This window comes from Dunckerocampus dactyliophorus, chromosome 16 (genome assembly GCF_027744805.1).
Source record: "Dunckerocampus dactyliophorus isolate RoL2022-P2 chromosome 16, RoL_Ddac_1.1, whole genome shotgun sequence".
Taxonomy (NCBI): domain Eukaryota; kingdom Metazoa; phylum Chordata; class Actinopteri; order Syngnathiformes; family Syngnathidae; genus Dunckerocampus; species Dunckerocampus dactyliophorus.
In genome coordinates this window covers 15,813,659-15,832,500 of record NC_072834.1, presented here as the reverse complement: position 1 = coordinate 15,832,500, position 18,842 = coordinate 15,813,659, and the positions used below count along the sequence as shown (strand labels likewise).

At 41.3% G+C, this 18,842-nt stretch overlaps 2 protein-coding genes across 3 annotated transcripts in view; both read left to right on the top strand.

Annotated features, from left to right (window-relative positions):
* The window catches only part of slc35f2 (solute carrier family 35 member F2), an 8,738-nt gene extending 4,936 nt beyond the window's left edge, over positions 1–3,802 (top strand). The window contains exons 7-9 of the mRNA XM_054755219.1: positions 786–838; positions 1,580–1,734; positions 2,623–3,802. Coding sequence (XP_054611194.1) covers positions 786–838; positions 1,580–1,734; positions 2,623–2,829 — 415 coding nt within the window. The 3' untranslated portion in view covers positions 2,830–3,802. The remainder of the gene's footprint in view (positions 1–785; positions 839–1,579; positions 1,735–2,622) is intronic.
* A 428-nt stretch (positions 3,803–4,230) lies between these two features.
* On the top strand, positions 4,231–17,528 carry elmod1 (ELMO/CED-12 domain containing 1). Of its 2 annotated transcripts, XM_054755863.1 has the most exons (12): positions 4,231–4,378; positions 4,653–4,719; positions 7,512–7,657; positions 7,730–7,758; positions 8,919–9,016; positions 9,242–9,371; positions 11,934–12,067; positions 12,150–12,218; positions 12,649–12,669; positions 13,308–13,358; positions 13,644–13,777; positions 13,845–17,528. In XM_054755863.1, exons 2-12 carry the CDS (start codon positions 4,703–4,705, stop codon positions 14,018–14,020), a joined length of 1,005 nt encoding a protein of 334 aa, XP_054611838.1. In that variant the 5' UTR covers positions 4,231–4,378; positions 4,653–4,702; the 3' UTR covers positions 14,021–17,528. The 2 variants fall into 2 exon arrangements, with proteins under 2 accessions (XP_054611838.1, XP_054611839.1); XM_054755864.1 differs by lacking the exon at positions 12,649–12,669.
* The last annotated feature ends 1,314 nt before the right edge of the window (positions 17,529–18,842 follow it).

Here is an 18,842-nt window from a genome sequence, read left to right as displayed (position 1 = left end):
CTCTTGTTTTCCACACATGACATGTTCAATCCACACTCCTCTTTGTGGGTTACAGCTGCAACACGCACATTGAAGTTTGTGATGACATTGCCGCACATCTCCGAATTTCCTGACGGATGTTGGTCTTCAGGGCCTCAATGGTCCGTGGGTTGTTGCAGTACACTCTCTCCTTCAGGTATCCCCACAGAATGTGTGGCAATGTCATCACAAACTTCAATGTGCGTGTTGCAGCTGTAATCCACAGAAGAGGAGTGTGGATTGAACATGTCACGTCATGTCATATCATCTGTGATGTATTGTGCATCACAGAAGCAACAGAACCAATGTTGTAATAGCAGTCTGGAGCAAGCCAGCATTAGTACCGTAGGTGGAGTCATTGTAAACAACAGTACAGTGAATGGTAGCACACATGATTTTCACACCAGGAGCTGACATTTTAAAGCGCAGGCAGAGGTAGATTGCCATCTTGTGGGTTTAATATAAAAAGCTACATCAAGAGGTTGTTTACAGCCACAGGTGTTATTAACTACATCTGGCGCGAATTGCAGACCCCAGTGGTTGTTTGCTTTCGTTAGGCCATGGTGATTATACGAGACGTATCATACATGTTTAATAAGGCCTTTTATTTACAAAAATTAAAAATACACTCAATGTACAGCTAGCATTTGTGATTTATGTGCAGTACATTTGTATTATTTTGTTATGGATAGAAATAAAATGGAATTCATTTATATTTAAATACATTAAAAACAAATATGTAACTTTAAACCTCTTCTTGTTTGCAGAGCTGCACTTGAAATCAACGCTGTGCAGGAAATAAAGTGGAGCTTTCACATTGGTAAGTCAAGTAAACTCGATGTCTTTACCACCAGTCACTAACTGGCGGACCATGGTCCGAGTCCAGATCCAGATGCCGTCCTATTTATGTTCATTCTTCCCTGTGGCAGCACAAAAGCAGTTTGTCCCATATTCTTACAGACTGTGGCACTCATAAAAAGTTATAAAATTTACATTTCCAAAATGCTCCAACGGCACCGCTGATAACGGTAAAGTAATTTCCCTTTAAGAAGAAAAGGTCGCACGGTGGCCTAGTGGTTAGCATGTTGGCCACACAGTCAGGAGATTGGGATTCGAATCTTCGTTGAGCATCTGTGTGGAGTTTGCATGTTCTCCCCGTGCGTGCGTGGGTTTTCTCCGGGTACTCCGGTTTCCTCCCACATTCCAAAAACATGCATGTTAGGTTAATTGGTGACTCTAAATTGCCCATAGGTATGAATGTGAGTGTGAATGGTTGTTTGTCTATATGTGCCCTGTGATTGGCTGGCCAGGGTGTTCCCCGCCTCTCGGCCAAAGTCAGCTGGGATAGGCTCCAGCATACACGCGACCCTAGTGAGGATAAGCGGCATAGAAAATGGATGGATGTAAGAAGTTACACCTGATGTTCTGGACTATCGCTTGAGGAAATGTTCCTCTCACTGAACCGTTGAATTTGAGTGGATGCCCCCTGACATAGACTCTGTTAAGAAGCGACTGTACTTGATGACTGTCTCTAACCCCTGTGGGTGTTGCTGTTGTGCAGCCACGCTGTTTGCGGTGTACGTGCTGTGCATGTTTGCGCTGTACAGCTTCATGCCCGTGGTGGTGAAGAGGACGAGCGCCACTGCCGTCAACCTCTCGCTGCTCACCGCCGACCTCTTCAGCCTCTTCTGTGGCATCTTCCTCTTCCACTACACGGTGAGTGGCACCACCGCATGTACCACGCTTTATACTTCAGCAAACAAGTCCATTCTAGACTTGTGAAGTGGTCCAATGTTGGATCAATTGCTTTTAACTGATTACAATTTGAACAGTTTTGTCATGCAAGTGTTTTATTTTGTAGTGTCATGAGGAAGTGTTTTATTGGCGAAGTTACTTTTTGGTATCCACAAGCTACGTCCACAATTAGTATTTAGTGTGTGGAATCTCTAAATACCTTTTTAAAGTGGCTACATACTTTTTATCTTATTGTTCTTATTATTTTTTATAAATAACATTTAATTTAATAAAGAGGTAATTCTATTGTAATAAGTAAATGAGACATACAGTAGCGCTAAATCTGGGTTTTTATTCAATGGCTTTAGCCCTTATAAACTATGAATTCATCTACTGTAGTTAACAATTTATAAGCTCTTAATAGAGGAACACTTATTAGTAGCAATAACAGTCTAATAGTGATGTTTGTGTGGAGTTATTTCTTGGTGTACAGTAGTGTCACGTACGGGGTGGCACTGCCATTTCTCCCTGTCTGTTCCCTGCCGTGTGTGGCAGCGCAGCCCTCTGCCCCATGTTTCCATGGAAACAGTGAGCAGGAGCATCACTTTTATATTGGGCTACGAGGCACCAATGTTGGTCCTGTACAAACTCTGCCTAGCAACTCACAATCATGTCATGTGACAGAGTTGGGGTTTATTTAAGTATGAAAAATGCAAGCTGTACATGGACTTATTGGTTCCATGCTATTTTCTTCTTTTTCGCTATCTTGAAAGTGATCTTCTGTTTGAAAATGCACCTATATATAAAATACTACTATTGTTTTTATAACATTTCCATTTGGTGTACCCCTGCCCTGCCCGAACCCTGCAGTTCTCAGCGCTGTACATCATGGCGTTCGTCCTCATCATGGTAGGTTTTGTCACGTTCAACGCCATCCCCACGTGCACCGCTCAGCCTGAGCCCGACTCCAGGGACCCTTCTGACCAGGAGGCTCAGAGCGCCTCGGACCGTCTGCTGCCGGCCGACAGGGGCGGCGTCCAGAGAAACGGAGGCCTGATGGCGGTGGCTGCACTATGACCACAAAGGAAGTCTTTCTGTTATAGGAAAGGCAGCGGGAGGTCACCAGAGTGATTGTTCCACAGTATCTTCCATCAAGTGGACGAAAGTCACGGTGACATTATTGTTACAAAAACATTGTCTTCTTATCCACGGCATAAAAAAAACTACTGATTGATTGTTCACAAACGTTACTGCACTACTATGTGATGCTAATTTGTTACACTAAAGACACCTTTCATTTTCGATTGTTTTACCTTCTTTTAATCTGTGTACTGCAAGGATGTACAAAGTGTGGCACGTGGGCCATATGAGGGCCGTTGTGTTGTTTATTCTGGCCCACTTAACAGTCCTATTATATTTTACATTTACATTTATTATATTCATTATTTTCCCTGCAATTGTTTGCATCCTCTTGGTAGGTTCAAAAACCAAGTGTTGCCTTTGATCCCAAAAGCCCTGAGGACGGTTTTTACTGCTGTTATTAGCCTCTTTGCAAACAAATGTTGAGGAACTAAAAGATCCTAGAGCTCAAAGATATTTCGGGGGACTTAAAAAAGACCCTACGGGAAGACATGCAAACAAAAACAGCCCTGCAAAATGTCCCAGAATTCGATTCCAGTCCTACTTCCTGGTAATGTTTCTGTGATGGAAAATGGGCTATTGTTTACTGCTTATTATTTGCTAATATGATGTAGTTTTGCCATGTCATGTTAATGTGCCAGCTTTTTGTATTCATCACCTTTTATAAGAGAACAATCCCAAGGCTGTCTTTTAATGTTATACTTGAATAGTGGTACATCCCCAACAAGTCGATTGTTGACTTGTCCTCACAATTGTATTCATTTTTTTTTTTTTTTTACATAGAGGTTTATATTATTCTTTGCATTATTTTAATGTAAGGTTGGACCTTTTTTTTAAACCATGAATTAAGTCAAGTTGACTTTTTTCTTGGTGTACCACAAAATCAATAAAAACTGCCTTTTTTTTTTCAAAAAATAAGATTACATGCTGTATTTTTTTATTGCTGTGGAGTGACTCTTGGGGTGAAATGTACCTTTTCTATGATTTCTATACATTTGCAGTGATAACTGCATTGATTTCATGTTTACTGTTATGGTTGCAGATTGCACTGCGTCACACTGAGTCCTGTTTTTAATATTTTGGTTACCCTTCATTTTACGCTTCAGTAGTGACAACATTAGGTACAACAGTGAGGAGTCCTGTTTTTAATATTTTGGTTACCCTTCATTTTACGCTTCAATAGTGACAACATTAGGTACAACAGTGAGCATATTGTTAAGATTGTCTTTGCAATGACAGACGTTTAGTAATTGGAGTAGGGTTTTTTTGCGTATTAGTGTCCCATCACCTCTCACCCTCTCTAGTAGTCACCTGATCCGGATTTTGCGCACCTTTGTGCACGGTCTCTGCGCCCCCTGCAGGCTGCAGTCTCACACTGCGTCATAATGGTGGCGGACGAGCGGGCGGCAGGAGACCAGTAAAGAAGGGACGACACGATCCTGCCTCGCCTCGCTTGTTTCACAAACATTTAAAAGACTTAAAAACGGTAAGATGGTACATTTTTCCATTCATGCTGGTACACTGACCTTGTAAAAGAGGGAGGCGACGAAGCATGGTTGCGGATTATGCAAATAGAGCTGTGTTTGCTAATCACACCGCAGATTATTGCGTAGAAACAGTCTGTTAGGTGAATACAATGTTTCAAACGGGTGGTGCGTTGCAATGCATGCAGTGCAACGGTGCGTTTGTGACATTAATGGCTGCGCACCGTGGACAGTTCCGGTGCTGCAGGCCTCCTCTTCATCTTCTGTTCTTTGCAGGACATTTCTCAGCACCACATCTGTCTCCTCTGAAGACAGAAGCAGGCACCATGAAGCACTTCCTCAGGTAAGGAGAGTCTCTACTGTTGTTTCCTCTTTATTATGTACATTTAAAATAATTCCCAGTGCTCCCATTTGAGCCCAGGTATTGATTCCTCTCGAGTGTGCGATGCTCATGTGTGCAGACAGCTTCTATTAATAGCTGCCCCCTTACTTTAACTGTACGTGCTGGATTTATTGATCAAGGGGAGGTTTTTTGCTCAGTTCTTGTTGATCCAATAGTCTTCAAGTGGGAGGCTATTTATGGGGTATTGCTTTAACAGGAAGTGAAGAGGATGCTGTTTCTGAGTAGGTGTGAGGAATAGACGACATCTTCTTGATGTCTGACTAGGACAGGTGATCAAGGTTGCCAGAAAAGAGAAAAAAAATCCTCAATATTAGCTTGTCACTTTGGTCAGCCACGTTGAAAAGACGAATCAAATGTCACCTCTTACCTTCAAGTGAGCTAGTTCCCATTTCCGAGGGGTTTTGAACGCAGCATTGTCAGACTACTTCCTGGATTCGGCAGGGCTGCAGTGTGAAAATACGGTATATTCCTCAGCGCTCTCATCCAGGTCCTCACCAAAATGTCATTAGTTATGCTGCATTCCTTAAAACTGGGAAATGTTAAGATGTCTGACAAGGAAACGTGACCAAGGCCTCCAAGAAATGATTGGTCAGGATTGTTAAATTGTAGCTTAAATAGTAGTTTATCACTTAAGTCAGCCATCTTTTTGGTTTATTTTTGACTGGAGCGCAGTGAGGTAGATATGGGTTATTTTCCATTGCTCCAAGCAGTCTTGAATGCAGCATTGTTGGGTTATTTCCTGGTTTATGGAAGGCTGCATTTCTTTTTCTTATCTAGATTCTCCCCAAAATCAAATTGGTTCTTCACTGTCAAAGCCGGAACAAGCGAATGGGTCGGATGGGACTGTACCATTTTTATGTTGGGTCGTCACTTTGTTTTTTGTTTTTGTTTTTTCGTTTGAATGGGATGCTCATAAAAGTCACACCGAGAGGTTGGATGTTTCCCACTTCCGAGTGGTCTCAAATGCAGCATTGTCAAGTCACTTCCTGGTTCTTTAGCTCCTCCTAAATGTCAAGTTCTTCACTGTGGAAGATGGAACAAGTGAACGTGTCACACATTCGGGAGTGGCAGGAAAATCCCATAGTGATTCAAAAATGGCAAAAAAAATTCTGTATCCAGATTTTCACCAGAATGCAGTAGGTCCTTTTTTTTATGAACATAAATTCATGAAAAAGTATATCTTGCCTTGGCAGAGGTAATACTAACAATGTATAAGGGACCAGCAAAACCAAACGCCCCAAAAGTCGAACAATTTGAAGTTCAACCAAAATGTTCAGGCAACTTATGCCTCAAACAAAACTTGGAGTTTAGCTGATTATCATTGTCTAAAGGAGAAGCCCCTCACGCATTTTTGTGTGATGACACCACAGAAGGACACATTGAAGGCATCAGGAAACAACCTCAGCCTTTTTTTTTTTTTTTTGGATGATGAAGCGAGGGATTTATTTCCGTCTGAAAATGTTGCAAATTCTGTTCCACCAAAAACGAGGACGTGTGAGCGCTCTGGCTTGTTGTGCGGGTCATTTCAAGTGCGTGTGTGTGTGTGTGTGTGTGTGTATCACATATTTTCACTCCTTAATTAAAGGCGGATTAAAGAGTCATCTCTCAGACCTGCCAAGTCTTCCCAGCAGATTTTCCTCCCTGCCATTTGTGCCAAAGTAAAGCAGGTAACGTCCCCATAGTTCCTTCACGGGTCACCGTGCATTTTCCATGGCGCACAAACCTCCTTTTCACAAAAATGGCATTTAATGAGCGTCTAGTCTCTCTAATCTCTAATCTGCTCCGTTATGAGCCCCTCTTATTAGATGAATGTATGTAATCAATGGTTCTCTATGTTCCCTGTCAGGTGAAGAGGTGTGATGTTTAAATGTACTTCATCTGTTTGTTATTGTTTCAGTTTGTGTAAAGATTTGATCCCCTGCTGATTGTGGAAGTTCGCCCCCTCACAAAGATATGAAGATGGGTTGTGGATGGGACTTCCAGCATGGCCCTTTTCCCACCCACTTTCGGCTTTTGTGGCCACAGCGAATCAATCACATGAACGGTTTTAGGATGCCCTTCCTGGTGCAGTCATGGCTGGGAGTGTGGAGTGGCTCAGAAAGAAGGACATTAAGATCGTGGAGTGGCCTAGCCAGTCTCTGGACGTTCATCCCATAGAAAATCTATGGAGGCATCTGAAACCTTGAGCTGCCAAACGACAGCCTCGAAACCGCCAGGACTGTTCATGTCTTTCTGAAGGGGTAAAGTCACAATCAGCAGGAGATCAAATGCTTATTTATATAGTTTGTCTGTATAGTTTGGCTTCAAAATAGGGCCGCACGGTGGTCTAATGGTTAGCACGTTGGCCAACACAGTAACAGCTTGGAGATCGGGAAGACCTTCGATTCTCCCCTGGGCATTTCTGTGTGGAGTTTGCATGTTCTCCTTGTGTGCGCGTGGGTTTTCTCTGGGTACTCCGGTTTCCTCCCACATTCCAAAAACATGCATGTTAGGTTAATTGGCGACTCTAAATTGTCCATAGGTATGAATGTGAGTGTGAATGGTTGTTTGTCTATATGTGCCCTGCGATTGGCTGGCGACCAGTCCAGGGTGTACCCCACCTGTCGCCTGAAGTTAGGCCCCGCGACCCTAATGAGGAAGAAGCGGTATAGAAGATGGATGGATGGATGGCTTCAAAATATGAAAACTATGCCATCTTTCACTCTAAATCCTCGTGTCTTCTTCCACTCCAGGGTTTTGACCCAGCTCTTCGTGTTCCTTTATTGCAAGTGTCTGTGGCGAGGCCTCAAGTTCGTGGTCCGGAAGTTCACCGGACGATGCGAGCTGCAGCGGATCTGCTACAACAACAAACACGGCGCCCGCAGGACGCTCAAGATCGGTACAAGCTCCAAACTTTCATGCTCTCGATTTTTTTATTCGATTCATTTTCTTACCTTTGTTTTATTTACAGAGTCGTCCCTGAGATACTCCAAAAGTGAGGTAAATGTCTGTAAATTTGTGGATGACAGTAATCCCTCGCCACCTGGCGTTTCCAATTTTGCGGGTTAACTCTATCGTGGTATTTCAAAAATGTATTCATGAATAAATCATGCTGTTTTGTGGTTGATTCCCTCCTATTCTTAGCCAAAAGGTATACATATTTAAGCGATTCTTACGTATCTTTTGCCTAAATGAAGCATTTTTCGAGCATTAAAATGTCTAAATGAAGTAAAATACAAATATGAAGCGTTCATAAGACGCATTGAAAGGCGTTGTGATGATATGCAGTATTCTACACTGGTCACTAGTGGTAATGTCAGTAATGTTGCATTGATTAGACATTAGCCACCACAGGAAGTACTGCACACGACAGAAGTAAAAAAGCCCAATGCCAACATGGGTGAGTCTATATGATGTCTTATTTTCTTTTATTATGTCTACTATGTTGGGTAATAGGAGTGTAAAAGTGACATAGGGGTGTTATTTCATGTCTAGAGGGCTCTAATCATGTTAAAAAAACATATTCAGAAGGTCGGTTTTCTATGCACTCACTACCAAAATATTCCATTTAAAAATTAGGAATCCTGCTTCGCGGAAATTCACTGATCATGGTCGGGTCTGGACCCAATTAAGCGCGATCAGATACGGTCAACAAAAATATAAACACTTTTGTTTTTGCCCCCATCCTTCATGAGCTGAACTCAAAGATGTAAAACTTGTTCTTTGGAGACAAAAGGACTACAGTGTACCTCTTATCAAATGTTGGAGTGTTAGTGAGCGTCCGTGATGCGTCCACCTCACAGGTGTGCCACATGAAGATGCTCATGAGACAGCATGATTATTGCACAGGTGTGCCTTAGACTGGCCACAATAAAAGGCCGCATTGGATTTATTATGAGTTAGTAATGCTGACTAACACGGATGTACGCAGGTTTTACATCTTTGAGCTCAGCTCATGAAAAATGGGAGCAAAACCAAAAGTTTAGCATTTAGATTTTAATTGAGTTTAATTCCAATTCTATTAGTTATACCAGTGGTGTAACATTTTGGTGCCTTTTTGCTGTAATAGTGTCTATAGAATATGCAATAAAAATGCAAGCTACAGGCTGCAAAAGACCCCCGAACTTTGGACAGCCCTCGCTAACACTTTTTTTCTGTAGCTGCTGCAGTCCGCCCTCAGCACCCACCCGGACAAAGTGGAGAAAAGCATCGAGGACATCATGGCTCTGAAGAAGATCAACCCTGACACCAACCCTCAGTGAGCCCTCACACGTTTGTGCCAGTTATAAAGATCTGAAAACGTGAAAAATGAACACGCCAGAACATCTAAAATGGACCAAAAAAAAGTCAAATGAAGTGAGGCAAGAAAAGATGGTCCAGAAGCTAATATACCGGGAATGACAAACATGTTGTTCTGGAGAAAGGAAGAAATTCCTCCTCAGATATGCAAAGAAGTATAACGATGCAACACGCCCTCCCCCAGGTTGGGCATCTCCCTGCAGGCCAGCCTGCTGCAGATTGTGGGCTACAGGAACCTGCTGGCCGAGGTGGAGAAGCTGCGCCGAGAGCCGTACGACTGTGAGAACGCAGAACACGAGGAAATGCTGATGAAGGTGCGAAAAAATAATCATTATTGTAAATATTATTATTACTATTATTATTAGGGCTGTCAAATGATTACAAATTTTAATCAGATTAATCACAGTTTTTAAATGTATTAATCATGATTAATCACCATTAGCAACTATGTTTGAAATATGCCCATTTTTATTGTATTTAATGAAGAGCAAGATAAATGACAGGATGATATATATTTGACTGTATTAACAGCTCCAAATGAACTGAATATGTCAGTGAAGCTAAAAGACGCCACACAAGTCTAAAAATCTATTTGTCTAACTAGTCTCTTAATAGCAGCAGAATAACAAAATTAAATGTAGCAAATTGTACATTCGAATTAAGAGTTACGGAGTGAGTGATAAGAATGTCCACTTTGTGTCTTCCTGTTTATTTACACATGCGCATTATAAAGATGTTTTTGTGACGTTCAGAGTGTCCCTGAATGCATCTCCCATTCTTGTAATGAGAAGGAGGTAGTGTCGATGGACTGGAGACTTGTGTGAGTTGGACATACATACAGTACACTAAGTCCCCAACTTACGAACACAATTGGTTCCAGATGACCGTTCTTATGTTGAATCGTTCTTAAGTAGGGAAAAGGTAATATTACCAATGATGTAGGTACTACATGTATGTGTATACATATACAGTATATGTGTATGTATGTAAATATGAGTTTGGATGTAGTAGTAATATTAAACAAGGATAATTAATGAAAAAAACAATAATAAAAGTGATATAATAATACGTAATGATAAATGTTATTTACCTTTGAAGAGGAGTGGTCGAGCATACGTCGTTGTGGTGGAGTTGGAGGAGGAGTTATTGAAAAAAAGGACAAATGGTCGTCGTCGTTAGACTCTTCTAAAAGAGGTAGTGTTCTGTGGGTGGTGTAGAATTAAGCAGGCCTATTAACTCTTCATGAACTTTAATCACACACTCTGTCGGGGTTGTATCATACAACTCTTAGCCTTCCTCTCTCCTCTTCCTCGTCCTCGACCAACCTCCTGTTGGTCCCATTAGCAGTGTCACAGTGCCCTCTACTGGTCTAGCATGTAGCAGTATAAATATGGAGTTATAAGGCAAAAAGCATGAAAATATAGACCAGTCGGCTTGTGTTCGTATCCGCGAATGTTCGCTAGTCGGATGTTCGTAAGTTGGGGACATAGTGTATATGGTAGGGATGCTCCCATCAGGTTTTTATGCCGCCGATACCCATACCAATCATCCATAAGTGAAATCAACCGATACCAATAGCAATCACATGGATAAAGTGTACATTTTTAAATGTACTATTGGCTATATCAGGAGGTCACCGACAAGAGCTACTGTACTTTTACAAAAAGCTTATTTCAACCCAAACAAAGTCAATATGTGTGTTTTACCAGAACATTAACAAAATGCTGGTATCCACAACTCACATTTTGTATTTCAGAATGCATTTCTTTCTATTGTTGTTGTCTCACATTATTAACTGAAAACCTGAATGAAAAGCAGGCTTGCAGGCGCCTCATGTGGTTGCGGGGGGGCTCACACAGTCGCCAAACCTGGTTTCCTCCAGGTTTGGAGGAACGGCCGGCCATCCAGTCCCACGAATCCAACCACTTTTTGGGCTATCCGCCTTAGACCTCCGACTGCCACGCACACACGGTGTCCCGCGTTTTGCCTAATTAGCCGCCGCCCGACCGATGACCACATCGCGAGCCGTGAAAACTCACCACACTCTGCCGAGTGCCCGCCCCCCGAATGCCGCACCAAACTAAAGGTTTTTAAGGCGGCACTCTGGCGATATTTTTCGTGGCATGTTTTGCAGGGTGCAAAACTTCTATCAGTCTCACACACGGCAGACATGCTTGTTTTGGCTTTGTGAAGGGAAAGTGGGAGGGAGATGGTCGCTATAGGCTGGATGCTGCAATGGGGGCGGAGCTGATCTGCGAAGGGGATGGGTGTTAAAAGAAAGTATCGGCCGTATAGTATAAGCCGATACCGGGCTTTTTCCACGGAAATTGGCCAATAATGATCGGTGGCTGATCGACAGGAGCACCACTAATATACGGTGTTGGAATTGCACCGCTGTTGATGTGTTCAGGTCAGAATGAAGTTAGAAAAGAGCGTCAGACACTGTGGGGACGCTGCGCTGCGATTCCGTCTGCCATCATAACAGAGAGGCATGCTTGCTCTGGTGCGCGTGCATTAATAACACTCAAAAATTTGACGTAAATAATGAAATAAATTAGTTACGGCCGTTAACGCGTTATTTTTGACAGCCCTGGGGTTTGGGTTTGAGTCAGGGGTGTACCAACTTTTTCCAGTGAGTGCCACATGCAGAAAGATTAAAAGGATATTTTGTAAATATGCTAAGAAGTTATCATTTATTTTCATCTCAGCTTTGGCACATCGATGAAAAAGCGTATTATTAGTATGAACTTTGCGCTTTTTGCTGCAGTTGTTTTTTTCCCAAATAATTAATTTGGAAATATCCACTGAAACTATCCAACCATTCCATATTCACATCCATATATCCCATATCCACTGTGCTTTGCTGTGTGTTGCAGCTGTGGAAGGAGCTGCGTCCTGACACCCCTCTGAGCAGCCGCATCTCCAAACAGTGGTGCGAGATCGGTTTCCAAGGCAGCGACCCCAAGACGGACTTCCGCGGCATGGGCCTGCTGGGGCTCCACAACCTGCTGTAGGCTCCCGTTCAGCACTGATTGTAGTCTTCGTGACCGTGCTAAGGTGCTAAACTGTTCATGCGGGCTCTCTCCGTGCAGGTACTTTGCAGAGCACGACAAGGCCACGGCTCTGCAGATGCTGCACGACTCGCTGCAACCAAAGCACAAGTACGTGGGACGACTTCACCGTCCCTTTATGCTTTCAGTTTGTTGCACAACGGTACAGTTTTCCACTGTGACGCTGCTAAAAACGACCTCACCCATGATCACATTCTACTTCACAACATACACTATATGGACAAAAGTATTGGGACACAAAAATATGGACCTGGTTGCATTATTTGCCCAAAATGTCTTAACAAGTACGTTCATGGGCAACTAAACGTCTCGGATTGATTCATGAACTAATGTAGGCGTGTTCATGCCCGTTTTGTCCATATAATCTATTCTAGTCATGATTCTGACAGCTCGGTGTCATCCGCTGCTTCATTTGCTTGTGTGGTTTGCCATCAGCATCTCAGTGAGCTTCTTCTGTCTCCACCTTCTTCACCTCTGTTTCCACCCACGCTTCTCTCTGTGTCGCTCACACCCACTGCAGGAGTGCACACAGGAGGCAAAGGTACTCCATTTCACTTTCACTCACCCGCTTTTTTAACTATCAACTATTGCATCCGTGTGGGCCATGTAAAGATTCACGCGATTACAGTAATGCATTTTAATTTTATTCATTTATTTTTCTTAATTTCTATTTAATTTATTATTTTTTATTTGTATTCAATTTATAATTTTTTGTATTTTGTTTGTTTTATTTTGTCATTTTTAAATTGGTTAGTTTTTTTATGTAATTTTTTTGGACATTTTTAAATTTGTTAGTTTTTTAATGTCATTTTCATATTAAATGAAAAAGGCAGATTTTTTTTTTTTTAAGAATATGTTTTAAAAGAAAACAAACATTTAAAAATGGACCCGCCTTCTCTTTAGCCTCAACTGCTTCCAGACACAATAAGTCAACAATCATTTCCACATAATTGACAGAATTCATAACATTCATAAATGATTCAATTAATTGAGAAATTGATTATCTACTTCTATTCCTTACCTGCAATAATCAATATATTATGAAATTAACACCCAATAAAGTGGCCAGTGAGTATATTTGGAGTGTATTTGTACATTTTAAATCCTCATTCATGTGCTCACATGTACTGTAGACAACGCATGACTTTGAATATGTGTGTGTGTGTCCGTCCTTCACAGCGAGGCAAACAAGGCTGAATGGGAACAGCGAAACCTTGAGAAAGCCATCGGGTAAGGGTCCCCCCCCCAGTAAATACGTGCAAGATATACTCATACCTGTCAACCCTTCCATTTTCACCAGGAAGCTACCCCCTTTTGCCCTTCTTTTGACAGTTTTTACAAGAGAAAGTGGTGATTTAAGGAGGACATTTCTTTCCTATAAAGTGCACCATTTCAGAAGAAATTCTGAGAATATAAGTTGTAATGCTAGCTGAAAAAAAGTGTCGAGGAATAAAGTCAAAAATGTCTTCATTGCAGACATTAAGTTGAAATGTTACTTTTGTGAACATCCTGCAGCTATTCTTTCGCCATTGTGGGCATCAACATCACGGACCTGGCCTACTCACTCCTGGTGGGCGGAGCCCTGAAGACCCACCTGTACAACGTGGCCCCCGAATTACCCACCCTGCTGCACTTCCAGCAGACCTTCTGTAAGCAAACTCTCAACCCTTATTTGTTAAATGTTCGTAAACCTCCAATGGGCTCTTCTTGGGGCAGGTTACCTGATGCAGGAGTTCCACAGCTTCTGGATGGAGGAGGACCCCAGCGACATCATGGAGTTCAACCGGGTGCGCTCCAAGTTCCACCGGAAGATCCTGCGGCAGCTGAAGAACCCGGACGCCGCTCTGTGCCCCCATTTCTCCGCCTCCGACCTCCACCTGGTCAATCTGTAAACACTCACCCTCACTGATGGACCCACCCACCGGACGTCTGGTAGGCCCGTTATGTACAAAAACATGAGCTAACAGAGCTACCGTCATCGCCGCGTCACTGCCAGCCGCTTAACACACACACACACACACACACACAATGCAGTGTAAGACCACCAGCATCAGAGATGACCGCAGCGATTGTAGCTGTCCCACCATCACACGTTTATCTTGCGTTAATGATTGTATCACGCTACCTACGCTCATTTTGCTTTTTCACGCGCCAAAAATCTCGCTCTCAGCCAAAAAAAAAAAAAGTCGATGTTTTGATGTACTGTCAAGTATTGTAGTTGAATGTGGAGCGTTTACAGCAGTAGTTTATGTCCTGAAGATGCTCACAAGCGCGTATCAGCAACCATCAAGTAAAGGGACAATACTATAGAAATACTTTAGAATAGTCAGTGTACAGCTTGTATAGCAGTATTTATAGCCGTCAGTGCCCACATAGCTGGCAACGCAAGTGAGCAGCAAGATCATTTCTTGCGTGGTGGTGGTGGTGGTGGTAGCGTCACGGTCTGGGGCTGTACGAGTGCTGCCGGCACAGAGGGGAGCTGCACTTTACTGAGAATGAATGAATGAATTCCAAAACACATTGTTGTCTAAAAAGTGGGCAGCAAAATAAATGTGTCTTGCCTAGAGTCAAGCATGGTGGCGTTCGCATCATGCTCTGGGGCTGCATGAGTGCTGCCGCCACTGAGGGGAGCAGCAGCTCATTGAGAGAAACAAGTGAGTCCACCTCACAGTGACTGCCTTCATCCTCTTGGGCATCTTGGGCATGGAATAGAGCAGAGCTGCACAGGTTCCTCCTGGAATCCTCAGGTGGAGCTGCTGGAGGTTGCACACTTTGCACTCCTTGCCCCACAGGTGCTCAATTGGGTTCAGGTGTGGAGGAGACATGACCATCACCTTCATCTTCCAATTCATGTGTTCCCTCAATGAACCAGTGCCTGTCAGCACTCGTGCAGCCCCAGACTGTGACGCCAGCGCCACCGTGTTTGCGCATTGATCTTGTGTTGCGAACTATTTCCACAATAAAGGCTGTGTATTGATAGTGCATCTATACTGCTTACAAGCTGTACACTGACTACTCTACAGTACATCCCAGTTCTGTAGAAATACAGTAGTTGCTGAAATGTGGGGCGCGTACTCGCTTTGCGGAGATGATGTACAGTGTAGGATTTATTGGAATGGAGTGCTTCTCATTTCTACCGTGAATGTTTCTCACACACTCACGATTGTTTTTAATATTTTGAATCCATCGAATGTGACACTTTGTCAGCCAAAGCAATAATTCACATTCTCTTGGCTTTTGTTTTGTTTTGTTTTTTTGCGCCATGCGTGCCTGCCGTGCTTGTTTTTGGTGTTATCTTTCCGTAACGTTTACAGCCCAATGAAGGAAAAATGTAACCTGATGATGGTGCTGACCAGTCAGCCAAAAAAGCAACTAAAGCAACTAAAAAGCACTAAATACAACTAAAACTACACAAGAATTAAAAGTAGCAAATTGAACAAATTGATGAACAAATGTAAGCTCAGCCAACATGTACTGAAATAAAAGGAAACTTCATTAAATTCAAGTCAGCTAAGATGAAATAAACAAGAATCCGACCAAATGTGACGAAGCTGAAGTGAATAGAAGTAAAAAGCAAACTAAAGTAAACTACGTTAAAAGAACTAAAGAAGACATTAAAGCAGGGGTGTCCAAACATTTGAAAACGAAAGGATGATGCACGATATGCTAAGTTATATAGATTTATATAGATTTATATAGATTATATAGGAAAAACTGCATTTCATCTTATTAGTATGAACTTCGTTCTTTGCTCTTCTTTTTCTCTTTTTTTTTTTAATTTTCCAAATATTTCAACTTTCTTCTTCAATAACTGTCAGGCCTTTTTTTTACATTATATTATGAAATTATTATTCTTTTAAAAAATAACATTTTTTCTTTAATATTTAATCTCTAGGCTACTAAAATGACATTTTTTTCCCCTCATATTACAATTTTATTCTTGTAAAATTGTGACTTTTTTCTTTTAAAAAAACAGCTTTTTTACCTCTTAATATTTTGACTTTATTCTCATAAAATTACAGCTGTTTTTTTCCCATTCCTGCTGGGTTTTTTTTTTCATTTTCCAACTATTTCAACTTTCTTGTAATTTTTTTAAATTATGACTTTATTCCCATAACATTTAGATTTTATTCTCGTAACATTATAACTTTTTCTACAACCTAATTTTTACAAAATTACAACTTTATTTGTTGTTTTGTTTTTCTTAATCACGATTTCTAAAGAAAATAAGTTTTTTTCTTTGATATTTCAACTTTATGCTACCAAAATGTCATAATATGACATTTTCCCCGTAAAATGACAACTTTTTCTCGTTAGATTACCACTTTTTTCTCAATATTTTGACTTTATTCATGTAAAATTACTGGAGATTTTTCCATTTTTACTGTGTTTTCTTTTCTTGTTAAATTATATTTTTAAATGTGTCACGGGCCAATAAAAAAAAACAGTTGCGGTCCAGAAATGGCCCCTGGGCCACACATTGGACACCCATGCATTAAATGTGAATTTATACATTTAAAACCAATTCATTTAAGCTGAACTAAACCTTAAGTGAATTAAATCAAACTCAACTAAGTGAAAAAACAAACACAATCAAACTAAAGTGAGCAAAGCTAAACTGAATTAAAGTAAGCTGAACTGGAAAAGTTAAAGGAAAGAGAAAAGTAAAAAAATCTCAACCAAACTGAAACAAAGCCAAAAATAAACCAAAGTAGATCCTAAACTGAATCAAACTACTTCAACTAAACTAAAAACCTTCAGTTAGAAAATGAAAGTCTTTGTCGTCATGTTAGATGCCACCAGCTTTAATGCAAAGAATCCATTTTTTTGTTGTTGTTGCTCTGTGCTGACCAATGAGTATTAAAAGAAGCATAGTTATCTCTAAATATTTATCTATTACCTTAAATAAATAATCTATAAATGCCATGAACTGTCAAGATACAGCTTCCTATCTCAAAGCTTTGTTTTTACGCTGAATTCATCAACACAATTTGCCTTTTCACTTGCATCACACACATTTTGTCATTCATGAGATGCGGAACACGGACGTGAGAGATGAAAACGTGTGCATTGACTATCCCTGCCTGTATTGCTGAGGTTCTTTCATCCATCCGTGCCAAAAACAGTGCTCAGCTTTTTGCACCGTAGATCCACAAACACACACACACACACACACACACACACACACACATTTGTCAGTCGTTCCAAAATAAGAGGACCAGTTAGTCCGTGTAGATGATTAGTCTGCATGATTGTATCTTCACTCTCACCGCTTTGATATTCTTTAGTGAAGCCCAAAGGGAAAACAATAGCTATTGTAATGCTGTGCTTTATTTGTCTGTGCTGTGCATTTCCGACCACAATAAAAGGTAAAAGACACACAAAACGATTGGTTGTTTTATTTCAAATGCAGCATTTTGTGTGTGTGGGTACTGTAGGATGATATTGTTTTATTAACTTAGCTGAGTGAGGAAATATTGTTTGACTAATTTGTTAACTGAATGGATGAACATTTATTTAAGTAGGTTATGGAAACACAGAAAGGTAAAGTGCATTCACACAGTCAGCAGTCAGTCAGGATGTACTATGCTGGGAGGGCACGTGCTGTTTTGTACAGAAAAAGGCGCTGTTGAGAGTCCTACCACCTCAGCTAAGATGCAGTTCTCAGCATCTTGGGCTATCGTGGCGCCGATGGTCTGAGGAAAACAATTACAAAAGGCAGAGGGGACTAGCGATCAAGGCCGACTCTCGCTCCTTCTGGTCATGAAGCCGCAGGAGGACATTAGGAGAGACAGTTAGCCAGGATATCCGAAGAATGTGAAATTCTTCTTCTTTTTTATTATTATTATTTTCAATTGGAGTGTCAGTCTTCTTTCCTTCTCATAATTGGAGATTAATGAACACGTAAGGGGAGGTGAAATTTGTTTAATTAATTCACTAAAGTGGTCCTTGTGGCCTTATGAGGGTGCGGAGAATTTAATCTCAAACTGTAGCTTTAATGCAGGGATGTCCAAAGTGCGGCGCGGGGGCCTTTTTTAGCCCACCGCTGTATTTTTATTGGCCTGCGGCACATTGTAAAAATATGGTGTAACAAGAAAACTACAAAAACAGAAAAAATGGAAAAATTGCAGTAAATATTAAAGTCAAAATATTAAGAAATTTTTTTTTACTCTAACAAGAAAATTCATAGTTTTATGAGAGTAGTGTATTATCGGGGGGGGGGGGGGGGGGGGGACATCATTTTAGTAGCATAAAGTTGATTATTAGGTTTTGGAAAAAGTTATAATATTACGAGAACTAAGTCAAAATATTATGTGAATAAAGTCATAATATTACCAGAGGAAAATTATAATTAAGGAATCCTACTTCGTGGAAGTTCACTTATCACTGTCAGGTCTGGAACCAATGAACTGTGATAAATGAGGGATTACTGTACAGTCAAACCACAGTTTTTGTATGATTTCTTCCAAAATGTTCACTAAAATGTCTTTCGTACGAGTTTGTTTTCCCTGTACCGTATCGTTCCGTGAAATGGAGTGCCCACACAGAGCACCCTACATGTGGCTGACTCATTGTCCGTGCATTTTTTTTATTGAGTCTGTGACCTGTCATGAGGCCAAAGAGAGTTGCGAGCGCCTCGATAAAGAAGGTGAGAAGTGAGTTCTTGTCCGGATGTATGGCAAGCCCGTATCAATTATTTCACATTATAGTCTG

What these genes read in the sequence shown, in the direction of transcription:
- elmod1 (XM_054755863.1), top strand. An exon ending in AACCCTGACACCAACCCTCA is followed by an intron (nt 9,017 to 9,241) that starts GTGAGCCCTCAC and finishes GCCCTCCCCCAG; the next exon opens with GTTGGGCATCTCCCTGCAGG. An exon ending in TCGCTGCAACCAAAGCACAA is followed by an intron (nt 12,219 to 12,648) that starts GTACGTGGGACG and finishes CACCCACTGCAG; the next exon opens with GAGTGCACACAGGAGGCAAA.